Raw genomic sequence first — 16,025 nt, 5'->3', positions numbered from 1 at the left:
GCGTAGGGAGCCTGGGCCCGGGGCGAGCGCTAACGCGTAGGGAGCCTGGGCCCGGGGCGAGCGCTAACGCGTAGGGAGCCTGGGCCCGGGCCGAGCACTAACGCGTTGGGAGCCTGGGCCCGGGGCGAGCGCTAACGCGTAGGGAGCCTGGGCCCGGGGCGAGCGCTAACGTGTAGGGAGCCTGGGACCGGGCCGAGCGCTAACGCGTTGGGAGCCTGGGCCCGGGGCGAGCGCTAACGTGTAGGGAGCCTGGGACCGGGCCGAGCGCTAACGCGTAGGGAGCCTGGGCCCGGGGCGAGCGCTAACGCGTAGGGAGCCTGGGCCCGGGGCGAGCACTAACGCGTAGGGAGCCTGGGACCGGGGCGAGCACTAACGCGTAGGGAGCCTGGGCCCGGGGCGAGCGCTAACGCGTAGGGAGCCTGGGACCGGGCCGAGCGCTAACGCGTAGGGAGCCTGGGACCGGGCCGAGCGCTAACGCGTAGGGAGCCTGGGCCCGGGGCGAGCGCTAACGCGTAGGGAGCCTGGGCCCGGGCCGAGCGCTAACGCGTAGGGAGCCTGGGCCCGGGGCGAGCGCTAACGCGTAGGGAGCCTGGGCCCGGGGCGAGCGCTAACGCGTAGGGAGCCTGGGCCCGGGCCGAGCACTAACGCGTTGGGAGCCTGGGCCCGGGGCGAGCGCTAACGCGTAGGGAGCCTGGGCCCGGGGCGAGCGCTAACGCGTAGGGAGCCTGGGCCCGGGCCGAGCGCTAACGCGTTGGGAGCCTGGGCCCGGGGCGAGCGCTAACGCGTAGGGAGCCTGGGCCCGGGGCGAGCGCTAACGCGTAGGGAGCCTGGGCCCGGGGCGAGCGCTAACGCGTAGGGAGCCTGGGCCCGGGGCGAGCGCTAACGCGTCGGGAGCCTGGGCCCGGGGCGAGCGCTAACGCGTCGGGAGCCTGGGCCCGGGGCGAGCGCTAACGCGTCGGGAGCCTGGGCCCGGGGCGAGCGCTAACGCGTAGGGAGCCTGGGCCCGGGGCGAGCGCTAACGCGTAGGGAGCCTGGGACCGGGCCGAGCGCTAACGCGTAGGGAGCCTGGGCCCGGGGCGAGCGCTAACGCGTAGGGAGCCTGGGACCGGGCCGAGCGCTAACGCGTAGGGAGCCTGGGACCGGGCCGAGCGCTAACGCGTAGGGAGCCTGGGCCCGGGGCGAGCGCTAACGCGTAGGGAGCCTGGGACCGGGCCGAGCGCTAACGCGTTGGGAGCCTGGGCCCGGGGCGAGCGCTAACGCGTAGGGAGCCTGGGACCGGGGCGAGCGCTAACGCGTAGGGAGCCTGGGCCCGGGGCGAGCGCTAACGCGTAGGGAGCCTGGGCCCGGGCCGAGCGCTAACGCGTAGGGAGCCTGGGCCCGGGGCGAGCGCTAACGCGTTGGGAGCCTGGGCCCGGGGCGAGCGCTAACGCGTAGGGAGCCTGGGCCCGGGGCGAGCGCTAACGCGTTGGGAGCCTGGGCCCGGGGCGAGCGCTAACGCGTAGGGAGCCTGGGCCCGGGGCGAGCGCTAACGCGTAGGGAGCCTGGGCCCAGGGTGAGCGCTGCCACGTCAGACAGCGCCCCCCTGAATGGCCATTGCCCGACAGTGCCCCCCCCGAACAGCCATCACTCGACAGTGCCTCCCCCCCATCAAACGGCCACCCCGACATGGGGTGAGAAGCCAGACAGGGCACGAGCCGCCACTCACAGAGGCCTGGGCGGGCGCACGCCGCCATCACCTAGCGCCCAGGGACATTAGCCCTGCAGTAGGGCGGGCTCCGGCCCAGGGGCACAGACTAGAAAGCCGGCAGCGTGGGGCTGGCCCGAGGCTTGGCTGAGGGGCCATGCCCACACAGCGGTTTTCAGTGCCTGACTGGAGCCCCGTGGCGAATGTCGGTCGGTCTGTCTGCCCAGGCTGGGGGCTGCCGGCTGCCTGCAGACCCCCTCGCACCACAGGGATTCGCCCTTCGAACAGCCGATGGACAACGCTCCCCAGGCCCCCGCATCTAACCAGGCCTGGGCAACGGCAACCTCTGGGGCGGAGCAGGCGGCCTGGCTACGGTGCCTGGGCAGGGGACAATCAAACGGCTGCCCCGCGCCGCTGAGCCGGGAGCTGGCTAGTGGACTAGCCCGGACGCGGCGCCAGCACAAAGGGTCCCGGGAGTGCCGCCCGTGGAAACGGCGCCAGGAAGGGCGATGGCGCTGCTCTAGCAACCCCGCAAGAGCCATCGCGCCCGTTGCCATGGCCCACAGACGGCGCCGCCAACCCGAGCCTCGGACGTGCCAGACAGCTCGGGAGCCAGCAGAGGCCTTTGCAGGCCTGGAGCACGCAGCTGGGCCCTGGGGCCCTCGCTCCTCGGGCAGTGGCCTTTGCGGGCTGTTCCAGCCGGGCGTGAGAGGAACGGCCCATGTCCTACAGGCCCCGAACCCGGGGCCACCGGCTCTTCCCGCGACGCCAGGCCGCCCGCTGCCTTCCACCTTGTTGTCCAGCCCGGCCAAGCTGAGCGCGCGGCGCGAGCCTGGACTCTGAGGAACCGCCAGGGCACAGGGCGGCGCCTCCCCCACAAGAGAGCCGAGACTCGGAACGTGGCGGCTGGCGTGGCGTGTGCTCCGAGGGGTGGCAGGCCCCTTCTCCGCACTTCGTGAACCCTGCCTTGCAGATAAAGCCGGGGGTAAGGGCTTGCCCCTTGGCCGCAAGGGGAAGCCGGCGAAGCTGAGTGCAGGGCCAGGGAGACCCCCAAGGAAGGTGCGAATGGCAGGAGGTTACAGCGCAGGGCAGCACTGACCTGTCTAGAGGGCCCGGCTAGGCTCTGGAAAGGCTGCAGCAGCTGCCTCGGCAGGAGAGTGTTGCTGGGGGGCAAGAGCAGAGGGCCAAGCGTGGAGGGGTGGGCAGGCTCTGAGCTTGGCTCCACCGTTCAGTAATGCTGGCTCCCCGGTAAGCGGGTCAGGCGGCGCCGCCGCGGCTGGGCTGCAGGAAACGGGGCCCTCGGCTCGTTAGCGCCAGGCTCCTGTAGAAGCAGGCTGGCGGCGGAGGCCGCGCTGGGGGGAGAAGCCAGACGTCCCGGGGGGTGGGGAGCGGGACGAGCTCGGGTGTTTCTGCCTCTTGCGACACTGTGCCCGGGGCAATGGCGCCGGCCTGGCGAGGCCTTTCGCAGCGCGCTGCCCGGGCCGGCAGGACCTGCCCAGCGCCAGGGCCACCCGCTCGCCATGCAGCACTTGTAACCGTGTGTGACGGCTGTCACGTTACCGAATGTGAGGGGAGCAGCCAGATCACTGCTGCACCCATAGGTGGGGGCATTGGCCCCAAAACTGGTATAAAAGGGGCCATGTGGGGTGTTGAATAGAAGCTCACTGTCTGCTAATCCTGTGCACGCTAGTCATGTGATCGTATAATGTCTGTGTGGGAAGTTACAAGCATGTACTTTGTGTGGATACTGAATATTTCCCTGCATGTGGTTGAGCAGTGGGCAGAGCCCGGCCTATGGACACGCTAATTAGCGAGGCCCTGTGGGACAATGGCACTCGATGGGCCAAGGACATACCTCAGGAATGGTGACCGACACCTAAGGGCTGCCAGCAGGGGACAAAGGGATAGGCCGCTGGCCAGGTGACCTGCTGCAGCCAAGAGACCAGGAAGGAGGGATAAATAGGCCATGTGGCTAACTCCATCTTGGTCTTCAGCTCAGCACTTCATCCCAGAGGCAGCAGTGCAGGGATCAAAGGGCCGGAAAGACCTGTGGACCCATCCTGATCCTAGGATGCGCAACAAGGACTTTTAAGCCAGCAGCTGTAACATCTCTGCTAGAGCCTGCATCGAGACCTGGGAGATTCGATGCATGTAACGTACTATCCTTCAACAACCTCACTCTCATGCTTTTCTTTCTTGTGGTAATAAACCTTTAGATGTTAGATGCTAAAAGATTGGCCCAGCGTGATTTGTGGGTAAGGTCCAGAGGGTAAATTGACCAGGGATCTGTGGCTGGTTTCTTGGAACCGGACAGAACCTGTTCGGGGTAGGTGGGATTGGGTGCTAGGACCCCCGCACCGGTGTATCCCACCCGGGGCCATCTGGGGCACGGATATTGCTGGAGTGTTGGAGGGGCTTTTGCTCGTGGGACTGAAGCGCTCTGTGGGACTGGTTTGTGGCCTGCTTGGAGAGGTCACCAGTCTGGGGGCTGTAAGGAGCCCCTGAGTTTGAGCAATTCGCACAGGGTCTGTCTACACTGCCACCCTAGTTCGAACTAGGATGGCTAATGTCGGCATTCGAAGTTGCAAATGAAGCCCGCGATTTAAATATCCCGGGCTTCATTTGCAGCTTGCCGGGCGCCGCCATTTTAAAATCCCCGTTAGTGCGGACTCCATGCCCACGGCTACATACGGCACAGAGTAGGTAGTTTGAATTAGGCTCTCTAATTCGAACTACTGGTACACCTCGTTCCACGTACCGGTACACCTTGTTCCACGTACCGGTACACCTTGTTCCACGTACCGGTACACCTTGTTCCACGACCCTGCTCCCTGGACCCTGCACCACCGATCCTGCACACCGGACCCTGCTCCCCCGACCCTGCGCACTGGACCTTGCTCCCCCGACCCTGCTCCCCCGACCCTGCGCACTGGACCCTGTTCCCCCGACCCTGCTCCCCCGACCCTGCGCACTGGACCTTGCTCCCCCGACCCTGCTCCCCCGACCCTGCGCACTGGACCCTGTTCCCCCGACCCTGCTCCCCCGACCCTGCGCACTGGACCCTGTTCCCCCGACCCTGCTCCCCCGACCCTGCGCACTGGACCTTGCTCCCCCGACCCTGCTCCCCCGACCCTGCTCCCCCGACCCTGCGCACTGGACCTTGCTCCCCCGACCCTGCACCCCCAGACCCTGCATCCAGGACCTTGCTCTCTGGACCCTGCACCCCCCGATAGTGCACACCGACCCTTCTCCCCCGATCCTGCGCCCCTGACCCTGCACCCCCAATGCAGCAAGATGTGACTCCGCCAGCCAGCCACTAGAATCCAGAGGGCTCACTGCTACTCCGAGGTGCAGCCCAGCGAAGGACGGATGCAGGCATGAGAGGACAGGCCGACAGCCCTGGTTCCCTTGGGGGAGGGGTTACAGGCCCCTGGTCTCCCTGACACGGGTTAGTCTGCTCCCTCCACGCGTCCCCACGCTCTGACCCCCCTCCCCAAGCCCTCCCTCCCTTTGTGCAATCCGCTTGGGCCATTGTCCACATGCAGGGCTCTGCCCTCCCCCATCCCCCCCGTCCCCTCGCCCCCATCCCCCCGTCCCCTCGCCGCCTTCCCCTCCGTCCCCTCGCCCCCTTCCCCTCCGTCCCCATCCCCCCGTCCCCTCTCCCCCTTCCCCTCCGTCCCCTCGCCACCTTCCCCCTCCGTCCCCTCGCCCGCTTCCCCCGTCCCCTCGCCGCCTTCCCCTCCGTCCCCTCGCCCCCTTCCCCTCCGTCCCCTCGCCCCCATCCCCCCGTCCCCTCGCCGCCTTCCCCTCCGTCCCCTCGCCGCCTTCCCCTCCGTCCCCTCGCCCCCATCCCCCCGTCCCCTCGCCCCCTTCCCCTCCGTCCCCTCGCCCCCATCCCCCCGTCCCCTCGCCCCCTTCCCCTCCGTCCCCTCGCCCCCATCCCCCCGTCCCCTCGCCGCCTTCCCCTCCGTCCCCTCGCCCCCATCCCCTCCGTCCCCTCGCCCCCATCCCCTCCGTCCCCTCGCCGCCTTCCCCTCCGTCCCCTCTCCCCCTTCCCCTCCGTCCCCTCGCCACCTTCCCCCTCCGTCCCCTCGTCCCCATCCCCCCGTCCCCTCGCCGCCTTCCCCCTCCATCCCCTCACCGCCTTCATCCCCTCGCTGCCTTCCCCCCGTCCCCTTGCCCCCTTCCCTCCATACCCTCCGTCCCCTCGCCGCCTTCTCCCTCCGTCCCCTCGCCGCCTTCCCCCCGTCCCCTCGCCGCCATTCCCCCCGTCCCCTCGCCGCCGTCCTTCTCCGCCCCCTCGCCCCCATCCCCCTGTACCCTCGCCCCTATCCCCCCGTCCCCTCGCCACCTTCCCCCTCCGCCCCCTCGCCCCATCCCCCTGTACCCTCGCCCCATCCCCCTTGTCCCCTCGCTGCCTTCCCCCCGTCCCCTCGCCCCCATTCCGCCCTGTCCCCTCGCCCCCATTCCCCCCGTACCCTCGCCCCCATCCCTCCCGTCCCCTCGCCCCCATTCCCCCGTCCCCTCACCGCCTTCCTCCCATACCCTCGCCCCCATCCCCTCTGTACCCTTACAGGCAGACCCCCTGCATGCCCTTGCCCACACCACCGTCTTCTCCATGGCTGGCAGGCACAAGGATCAGCCCCCCACCCTGGAAGCCAGACCGGGAGGCTAGGTCCCTGGCTAGGTGCTGCTGTGAATTCAGGGGCCTCGCATGGGAACCGCCTGCTGCCTAGAACTGCATCAGGCCACTGGAGCGCCGGGCCTGGCGAGAGGACTACGCCCCCTCTAAGCGCACATTGGAACTGCCCTGCGGTCAGCCAGCACTGCCCTGCAGGGCCCCTCTGGTGCGCGTGCACCACCGGCAGGGTGGCGTGCTGCCAGCACCCAGCGCGGGGGGAGCGCAGGCTCTGGGGTGCGAACATGCTTGGGCAGCACTGAGGCCCGCAGGGCTCTGCGCCAGGAGCTGCACTAATACAAAGAACAGGCCCGGGAGACCCACAGGAAGAGCCGCCCCTCCGTGCCCCCCTTGCCCTCCCTCTCTGGCCGAGCTCAGTGCTGTCTCCCCCTTGCTGGGCTCTTTCCTGCCCCCCGTGCCGTGGCCAGCGCTGGGGGCAGCCCTGGGGCTTAGGACAGCGGGAGAGACAGGGCTCAGCACAGCACCAGCACAGCAAGGCGGGAAGGCCCCTCCCCCGCACACCCAGCTGGGCTGCTTACCTGGGAGCTTGGGGGCTTTGATAGGGTACCCCAGAGGGACGCCGGGCTGCTGGCCCCCAAATCCTCCGAAGCCTGAAAGATAAGAGCAGAAGCTCTCAGGCCCCATGCTTCTGGCAGCACCTGCTCTGCACCCCCCGCTGGGCACAGGGCCACGTGGGGGTCCAGATCCCACGTGTGGGCAGAGCTGGGTGGGGAGACACCCCTGGGGTGTCTGGACCCTGCACCTGAGAGTGCCACAGGCAGGGAAATGGGCACTCACCAGGAATTCCCGCAAGGCCTCCTGCTCCTCCTGGGAAAGAGAAAAACAGCCTAACAAGGGAAGAGCCAGGCCATGTGGGGCAGAGCCAGGCCATATGGGCCTGACACAGGCCATACAGGGCAGGGCAGATCCAGGCCTTATAGGGCACAGACATGTCATATGGGCCTGAGACATGCCACACAGGCCCGAGACAGGGCATATGGGGTGAGGCAGAGCCAGGCCATTCGGGGCAGAGCCAGGCCATGTGGGGCAGAGCCAGGCCATGTGGGGCAGAGCCAGGCCATATGGGCCTGAGACAGGCCATACAGGGTGGAGACAAGCCACACAGGCCCGAGACAGGCCATATGGGGCGAGGTAGAGCCAGGCCATGTGGGGCAGAGCCAGGCCATGTGGGCCTCTGACAGGCCATAAGGGGCAGGGCAGAGCCAGGCCATACAGGCCTGAGACAGGCCACATGGGGCAGAGCCAGGCCACAGTGGGCTGCCCTGCCCTGTTGGCTCCATGTTGGTCCACACAGGCCAGAGAGTGGATATGGGCCTGGTCCCATTCGCGTAGGCTTTCAGCGCCCCAGGTCCCCCTGCACCATGTGACCAACCCCAGGGAAACGGGCCCTCTTCCACCCTGAGCACTCTTGGCAGGATGCAGACCCCCACCCTTCCCTGCCAGACAGGAGCCAGGGCAGCCCGCTGGGCAGGGCGACATACCTGGGCCTTTTGCCTTGACTCCCGTCCCCGTGGGCACACCGGGCAGGACGCCAATCCCAGGGTAACGGAGCCCTACAATGCAGCGCAAAGGGAACCAAGTGAATGCAGGGCCCCTCCATCCCACGCCGACCCCAAATGGGCCCTTCTCCACCCCACGCCCTGACCCCACACGGGGCCCTTCTCCACCCCACGCCCTGACCCCACACGGGGCCCTTCTCCATCCCACGCCCTGACCCCACATGGGCCCCTCTCCATCCCGCGCTCTGACCCGACACAGGGCCCTTCTCCATCCCACGCCCTAACCCTACATGGGCCCTTCTCCATCCCACGCCGACCCCAAATGGGCCCATCTCCACCCCACGCCCTGACCCCACATGGGCCCTTCTCCATTCCACGCCCTGACCCCAAACGGGCCAATCTCCATCCCACACCCTGACCCGACACGGGGCCCTTCTCCATCCCACGCCCTGACCCCAAATGGGCCCTTCTCCATCCCACGCCCTAACCCCACATGGGCCCTTCTCCATCCCACGCCCTGACACCACACGGGGCCCTTCTCCATCCCACGCCCTGACCCCACACGGGGCCCTTCTCCATCCCACGCCCTGACCCCACATGGGCCCTTCTCCATCCCACACCCTGACCCGACACGGGCCCCTCTCCATCCCACGCTCTTACCCGACATGGGCCCCTCCATCCCACACCCTGACCCGACACGGGCCCCTCTCCATCCCAAGCCCTGACCCGACACGGGCCTCTCTCCATCCCACGCCCTGACCCGACACGGGCCCCTCTCCATCCCACGCCCCGACCCGACACGGGCCCCTGTCCATCCCACGCCCCGACCTGACACGGGCCCCTCTCCATCCCAGGCCCTGACCCGACACGGGCCCCTCTCCATCCCAGGCCCTGACCCGACACGGGCCCCTCTCCATCCCACGCCCTGACCCGACACGGGCCCCTCTCCATCCCACGCCCTGACTCGACACGGGCCCCTCTCTATCCCACGCCCCGACCCGACACAGGCCCCTCTCCATCCCACACTCTGACCTGACACGGGCCCCTCTCCATCCCACACTCTGACCCGACACGGGCCCCTCTCCATCCCACACTCTGACCCGACACGGGCCCCTCTCCATCCCACGCCCTGACCCGACAAGGGCCCCCTCCATCCCACGCCCTGACCCGACACGGGCCCCTCTCCATCCCACGCCCTGACCCGACACGGGCCTCTCCATCCCACACCCTGACCCGACACGGGCCCCTCTCCATCCCACGCCCTGACCCGACACGGGCCTCTCCATCCCACGCCCTGACCCGACACGGGCCCCTCTCCATCCCACGCCCCGACCCGACACGGGCCCCTCTCCATCCCACACTTTGACCCGACACGGGCCTCTCCATCCCAGGGTATGTCTACACTACCCTCCTAATTCGAACTAGGAGGGTAATGTAGGCATACCGCACTTGCAAATGAAGCCCGGGATTTGAATTTCACGGGCTTCATTTGCATGAAGCCAGCCGGCGCCATTTTTAAATGCCGGCAGTTCGAACTCCGTGCCACACGGCTACACGTGGCACGGAGTAGCTAGTTCGGATTAGGCTTCCTCGTGGAATGAGGAGTACAGCTAGTTTGGATGAGGAAGCCTAATCCGAACTAGCTACTCCGTGCCGCATGTAGCCGCGCGGCACGGGGTTCGAACTGCCGGCATTTAAAAATGGCGCCGGCCAGTTTCATGCAAATGAAGCCCGGGAAATTCAAATCCCGGGCTTCATTTGCAAGTGCAGTATGCCTACATTACCCTCCTAGTTCGAGTTAGGAGGGTAGCGTAGACATACCCCCACAATCTGACCCGACACGAGCCTCTCCATCCCACGCCCTGACCCGACACGGGCTCCTCTCCATCCCACGCCCTGACCCGACACGGGCCCCTCCATCCCATATCCTGACCCGACACAGGCCCCTCTCTATCCCACACCCCAACCCGGGCCCCTCAATCCCACACTCTGACCCGACACGGGTGCCTCTTCATCCCACGCTCTTACCCGACATGGGCCCCTCCATCCCACACCCTGACCCCAAACGGGTCCCTCCATCCCACACCCTGACCCGACATGGGCCCCTCCATCCCACACCCTGACCCCAAACGGGTCCCTCCATCCCACACCCTGACCCGACATGGGCCCCTCCATCCCACACCCTGACCCGACACGGGCCCCTCCATCCCACACCAGGGCTTGCACCTGTGATGTAAGTGGTCAGTTTCGGGTCTAGATTTGGTTGGGACAGGACGAGGTCCCTCCTAGAATGAGTGGGTCGCCTGCAGGCTGGCTGGGAGGCGTCCTGCGGGTCCTTTGGACACAGAAGTCGTCACAGGGCCCAGGAGTGGGGCCTGGCTCTCGCTCTCTGCGACGGCGCATTGGGGAGCTCCCAACCCCGCTGCCGGAGGGGACTCTCGCCGGCCATGGGGGTAGAGGGTTCATTGGCTCTCAGGGACACCGCTCAGCCCAGGAGCAGTGTGGGCATTCCTCTCCGGGGGGAAGGGCTCCCGGTCCCCTCTCCACATCCTACCCAGCCAAGACCGACTCCCCTTCCCAGCAGCTGATTCCTCAGCCCCCCGGTGGCCCCGCCTCTCGGTTTGGTCAGATTCCTCCAGGCGGCTGGGCCATGCCTACGGGCCTCACACTGCACACAGACCCACACAGGGCAGTAGGGTCGCACCCAGCACAGCACGGCCTCCAGTCAATGCAAAAGCAGGGCGGAGCCAGGGCCAGCCCCCCAGGACGCCTGCCACACTCACCTGTTCCTGGGAGCACGCCGCCGGGGAACACCCCTGGAATGCCGACACCTGCAGCCAAGAGGGAGAGGGTAGTGACTGTGTCCAGCTACAGGGTCCCGCTCCTCCCAGCCCTTCACTCCCACCTACCTGGTACCTTGCCCGGTTTCCCTCCAGCGCCTACTCCTGGCTGCACCCCAGCCTGGGGCCCCACCACACCTGCAAGGGAGCCAGGGGCCATGAGCACTGGGCAAGCAGATAACACGGCAGGCTGCTGCCCTGCTCAGGGCAGGGCATGGGGCAGTCAGAGACGTGCAACACGCCTTACCTGTTGAGACCCCAACACCAGCGGGTCCGCCCACGCCGCCTATGCCGCCCACGCCGCCCACGCCAGCACCTGGTTACCAAAGGAAGCATCAGGCACAGGGCACAGTGGACTCGAAGCAGGGAACCGGAGCATGGGGTACTTCCTGCCTGCTAGAGCTGCAGGCTCAGCCCTGAACTATGCGCGCCAGGGGGACCAGGGAAGTTCAGCCTCCGTGGGCCCTCTGCTCTGGGCTGCCCCACATTCCGCGAGCCTGGGCAGCAGGATCCTGGCCTGTCTAGTGCCAGGTGCCGCATGCCTGGCTCTGCGTGCCCAGTGAGTGACTCCTAACTGCGGGCAGCTCATGGACCCCGGGCACAGCCCTCTCCTGACTCTCACCCCTGCCGCAGGCCAGCCCTAGCCTCTTGCTTGTGGCCTCAGACCTGGCTGGACACCAGGACCTGCCCCAGAGAAGGCAGCAGCCCAGGGTAGCCCAGCTGGGCCAGACCACACAGTGCTGTTGCCCCAGCTTTTCCCCTTGGGGGGCCTGAGCTCCTGGTCTGATTTCAGCGCCAGGCCATCTGGCGCTGCCCGTCCCAGTCTCGCCTGCGGCAGCTTGCACATGGCTACACGTGGTGTGTGGCGGGGCAGCGGGCACTGGGTGGGGGATGCAGGCACCACGGAACCGCTCCTGCAGGAGAGCCACAGTCACTAACCGGCTTTGGCAGCAGCTTTGTAGGCAGCTCCCAGCCCAGCCCCTGGGTAGATGCCACCAGGGTAGATACCTCCTGGATAGATGCCTGGCTGGACCAGGCCCCCTGCCAGAGAGAGAGGGAGGGTGAGCTGGAACTGGGGAGACTCCAGCTCCAAGGGCCAGGGGAGTCACCCTGCTCTGGCCCCCTCACTGCTGGCTGGGCTGCTCCAGGCCAGGGCCCTGGGGGGATCTCCCAGTGCTGCAAAGCCAAGCCCCAAGGACTGGCCAGGACCCCCCTGCAGTGCAAAGTGGAGGCACAAGCCATGTGCCCTGCTGCTGGGTCCCTGTGCTCGGAGCCTTGGAGCGAATGGCTGCCAGGGCCCACGGCAGGCATGGGGCTGAGACACTGCCGGCCCCAAGGGGGCTCGTGCTGGTGCAGCTGCTCCCTGCAGGCAGGAGTGTGAGCAAGCTCTTGGCTGAACTGTGCAGGGGCATCCTGGGGCAGGGGCAGCAGGGCAGTGTGGGGCAGGGGCTGGGGCAGCGGGACTGTGTGGGGCAGGGGCTGGGGCAGCGGGACTGTGTGGGGCAGGGGCTGGGGCAGTGGGGTTATGTGGGGCAGGGGCTGGGACAGCAGGACTCTGTCCATCTTCAGAGTCAGCCCGGACTCCTTAACGCCCTCGCCACTCTGTCTCGCCCGTCTCCGCCCACACCTGCCCTGCCCCTGCCCCCACATCTCTGCCCTCCCCTCCATGCTCCCTGCCTGAGCCCAGGACATCCGCATCCTCCACGCCCTCCAGAGCTGGCAGGAACCTGGGCCAGACAGTTAAATGCCTGGCTGTCCTCATGCCTGGCACAATAGATGGGGGCTGCAGCTGAACCCCATTGCTGAGGGCTGGGGACAGCCTGGCCCCCAAGCCACTGCAAGGCCCTTGTCAGCCTGGCCCATCTCTGGGCATCTGAGGGGCCCTAGGCCCTGTGCTGTGCACTGCATGGAAGGGAGGGCCCTGGGTGTGACGTAGTGGGGGGTACCTTGCTGGTTGCTGGGCAGTGGGTTGGGAGTGACCTCCACTGGCTGCTGGCTGCAGCACGGCCCAGCAGGGCAGGGCAGGGGATGAGTCATTATGCAAGGGGGCTTCGAACCTGTCTGACCAGTGATCTCCCAGGGAGTGGAACAATGGGAAGAAGGGGAGTGGAGCCCTGGCTGGGGGCAGGGCTGGAAGTGAGGGAGTTAGTTTCTGTCTGGAATCATGGAGGAGACAGCCTAGGGAAGGGGCTGGGATTCAGGGGCCCAGGCTTCCCCATCTCAAGGGGGGCTGAGGCATCCTAGGCCTGCCCTGGAACCAGATGACATCTGTGCTGTGCTGTATGATGGAGAAGCAATAAACTCCCTCTGTTCTACTGGCTGGGGAAGTCTGTCCGTGCCATTACAGGGGTGCAGGAGACAGGAAAACCCCAACGCGCTGTCACACCAGGCAAGCCGTCCCCCCCGCCCTCCGGGCAGAGCTCCACCTCCCGGGATTGCCCCCAGTGTCCCCGCACTCACCTGGCTGCAGGCCAAGCGTGCCGAGCCCCCCGAGGCCTGCAAAGAGAGGGCTGGTGGGAAGGGAAGGGGCCAGAGGCGCTGGGGAAGGCTGCTCAGCTGCAGCCAGTCCGCACCCGGGCCCTGTGGCCAGCACTCGGCTCTGCCCTCAGAGGGGCAGCCCAGGCATTGGCCTGGGGCTAGCGCCACTGTGATGGCCAGAGCCGAGGCTCCCTTGCGCCCCAGGATCTCTGCCCCCTAGGGAAGAGGGGGAGCCTGGCAGGTTCCCAGAATCCCAGCTTCCATTTCAGGGATACGCGACTCTCTTGCCTCCCGCTCTGCCTGGCACCATACCCAGTGCCCCCATGTGCCCGACGGGACCAGCTAGTTTGCCAGCCCCCAGCCCCAAACCATCCACAGGGGCCTGTGGCGGAGCGGGGGGCTGGGATTCCCACTGACACCCACGTGACACCCTTAGGCCCAGCCCAGCACTTAACAAGGCGCTTCCCGGGGGGAGACAAAGGGAGGGAGGTGGGGATGAACACCTGGCTGAAGAGACTGAGCCGAGTGCTGGGGCTTCGGGGGCTGAGAACCCCGCCCCAAGGGGTCTGAGGCTGCCTGCCCCTCACTTGGATGCCCACGTCGAACCCGGGCTGGGCCGTACCTCGCAGAAGCAATAAACTCCCCTGTTCTACGGGCTGGCAGAGTCTCATCTTGTTGCTACGGGGTGCAGGGTGGGGTCCCCGACGCGCCGCCACCGACCCCCAGAGCTGGGAAAGCTTCACGCCGTCTCTCCGGGCCGAACCGCCCTTGCTCCAGCTTCCAGCCCCCACACGTCGGAGCCTCCCCACTCGCCAGAGCGCAGGCGTCCTTGCGCCCTGCAAGTGGGGTTGTCCGGGCTCTGCCCCAGCCCCGGCTGGCGAACACGCCAGCACTCTCTGCAGCTCGGCCCTGCTCCCCCTTCCCTTTTTTGCTCCACAGAATTTTTTCCCAGCGTTTGTTTGTTTTTTGGCGGGGGGGGGGGGTGGGGGGGGTCAGTATTTTTTGTGACACCATCTGGTAACCCTAGCACCCTGTGACCAAGCCCCGAGCCGTCCCTAGGCTCAGACATGGCCTGAGTCTGCTGAGAGCCTGAGCCCGAGCTGCGCAGGGCGCCTGCCTCGCGGCTTCCCCACAGGCTGCTGGCTTGGAGCAGAAGGAGCCGCGGGGGTCGCTGTTGCCTTGGGAAGGGGCTGGACTTCTCCGCGTGGGCCAGGCTTCGGCAGCCCCCTCCGCTCCGCAGCGGCCAGCATGCTGGGCCTCCTCCGCCCTGCCAGTGCCCCATTTCTGCCCCCCACACCACAGGAGGCAGCCTCCAGCCTGGATCAGAAGCCTTTCAAGTGTGGGGCAAGTCAAGGACTTTGCAACATCTGTGCCTCCTCCGCCGCTTGCTCCCTCCAGGCCCGTTCCCTGCCCGTGGCCGGGGGCGTCTGCCAGGGCTCAGGCTGGGCTTCACGCCCACAAACCCTCCTTTTTCTCTGTCCGCCCTGCCATCGGAGCCCCGCCTTGCCCGGCCCGGGGCCAATCGCCTTGCTGCCCCCCTAGGCTGGGCCCGGGCTGAGGCTGAATGGGCAGGCTGGCCCACTGAGGCGGGCACTTGGCTGCCTGGGCCATCGTCCAGCAGCCCATGGGCTTGGCTTCTCTCATCTGCCTCCCGGCCTGCTGGGGCCCAGCCCTTTCCTTCCTGCCCCCAGGCCCAGCTGAACGCCCTCGCCTGGGGCTGGCACATGCCTCTTGGCGCTGCCCAGCTCCACACGCCGGCCCTGCGCCTCCCTGCCCGGCTCCGCACGCTGGCTCTGCGCCTCCCTGCCCGGCTCCGCACGCTGGCTCTGCGCCTCCCTGCCCGGCTCCGCACGCTGGCTCTGCACGTCCCCGCCCGGTTCCGCACGCCGGCCCTGCGCCTCCCCGCCCGGCTCCGCACGCTGACTCTGTGCCTCCCCGCCCGGCTCCGCACTCCGGCTCTGCGCCTCCCCGCCCGGCTCCGCACTCCGGCTCTGCGCCTCCCCGCCCGGCTCCGCACGCTGACTCTGCGCCTCCCCGCCCGGCTCCGCACTCCGGCTCTGCGCCTCCCCGCCCGGCTCCGCACTCCGGCTCTGCGCCTCCCCGCCCGGCTCCGCACGCTGGCTCTGCACGTCCCCGCCCGGTTCCGCACGCCGGCCCTGCGCCTCCCCGCCCGGCTCCGCACGCTGACTCTGCGCCTCCCCGCCCGGCTCCGCACTCCGGCTCTGCGCCTCCCCGCCCGGCTCCGCACGCTGACTCTGCGCCTCCCCACCCGGCTCCGCACGCTGGCTCTGCGCCTCCCCGCCCGGCTCCGCACGCTGGCTACACCTCCCCGCCCGGCTCCGCACTCCGGCTCTGCGCCTCCCCGCCCGGCTCCGCACGCTAACTCTGCGCCTCCCCGCCCGGCTCCGCACGCTGACTCTGCGCCTCCCCGCCCGGCTCCGCACGCTGGCTACACCTCCCCGCCCGGCTCCGCACGCCGGCCCTGCGCCTCCCCGCCCGGCTCCGCACGCCGGCTCTGCGCCTCCCCGCCCGGCTCCGCACGCCGGCCCTGCGCCTCCCCGCCCGGCTGCAGAGCTGTCGTGCTGGCTCAGGCAGCGCCCCCGCCCCAGGAGAGAAGCAATGCACAGCTGAGGAGAAAGCCCTGCCCCCAACGCACCATCACACCAGGAAAGCAGACCCCCCCCCAACCCCCGGGCAGGGCTCCACCTCCCGGGATTGCCCCCAGTGTCCCCGCACTCACCTGGCTGCAGGCCAAGCGTGCCAAGCCCCCCGAGGCCTGCAAAGAGAGGGCTGGTGGGAAGGGAAGGGGCCAGAGGCGCTGGGGA

General features: G+C 68.0%; 1 protein-coding gene across 1 annotated transcript in view; it reads right to left on the bottom strand.

Annotated features, from left to right (window-relative positions):
• The window catches only part of LOC102450573 (uncharacterized), a 73,184-nt gene that overhangs the window by 39,500 nt on the left and 17,659 nt on the right, over positions 1-16,025 (bottom strand). The window contains exons 5-13 of the mRNA XM_075905074.1: positions 15,941-15,976; positions 13,183-13,218; positions 11,662-11,763; positions 10,970-11,038; positions 10,792-10,860; positions 10,666-10,713; positions 7,865-7,936; positions 7,161-7,190; positions 6,902-6,973 (exon numbers count right to left, since the gene is read on the bottom strand). Of these exons, the coding sequence (XP_075761189.1) occupies positions 6,902-6,973; positions 7,161-7,190; positions 7,865-7,936; positions 10,666-10,713; positions 10,792-10,860; positions 10,970-11,038; positions 11,662-11,763; positions 13,183-13,218; positions 15,941-15,976 (534 nt within the window). The remainder of the gene's footprint in view (positions 1-6,901; positions 6,974-7,160; positions 7,191-7,864; positions 7,937-10,665; positions 10,714-10,791; positions 10,861-10,969; positions 11,039-11,661; positions 11,764-13,182; positions 13,219-15,940; positions 15,977-16,025) is intronic.

This window comes from Pelodiscus sinensis, chromosome 21 (genome assembly GCF_049634645.1).
Source record: "Pelodiscus sinensis isolate JC-2024 chromosome 21, ASM4963464v1, whole genome shotgun sequence".
Classification (NCBI taxonomy): Eukaryota; Metazoa; Chordata; order Testudines; family Trionychidae; genus Pelodiscus; species Pelodiscus sinensis.
The sequence above is the reverse complement of the archived record's forward strand: the minus strand, read 5'-3'. Positions and strand labels throughout refer to the sequence as shown.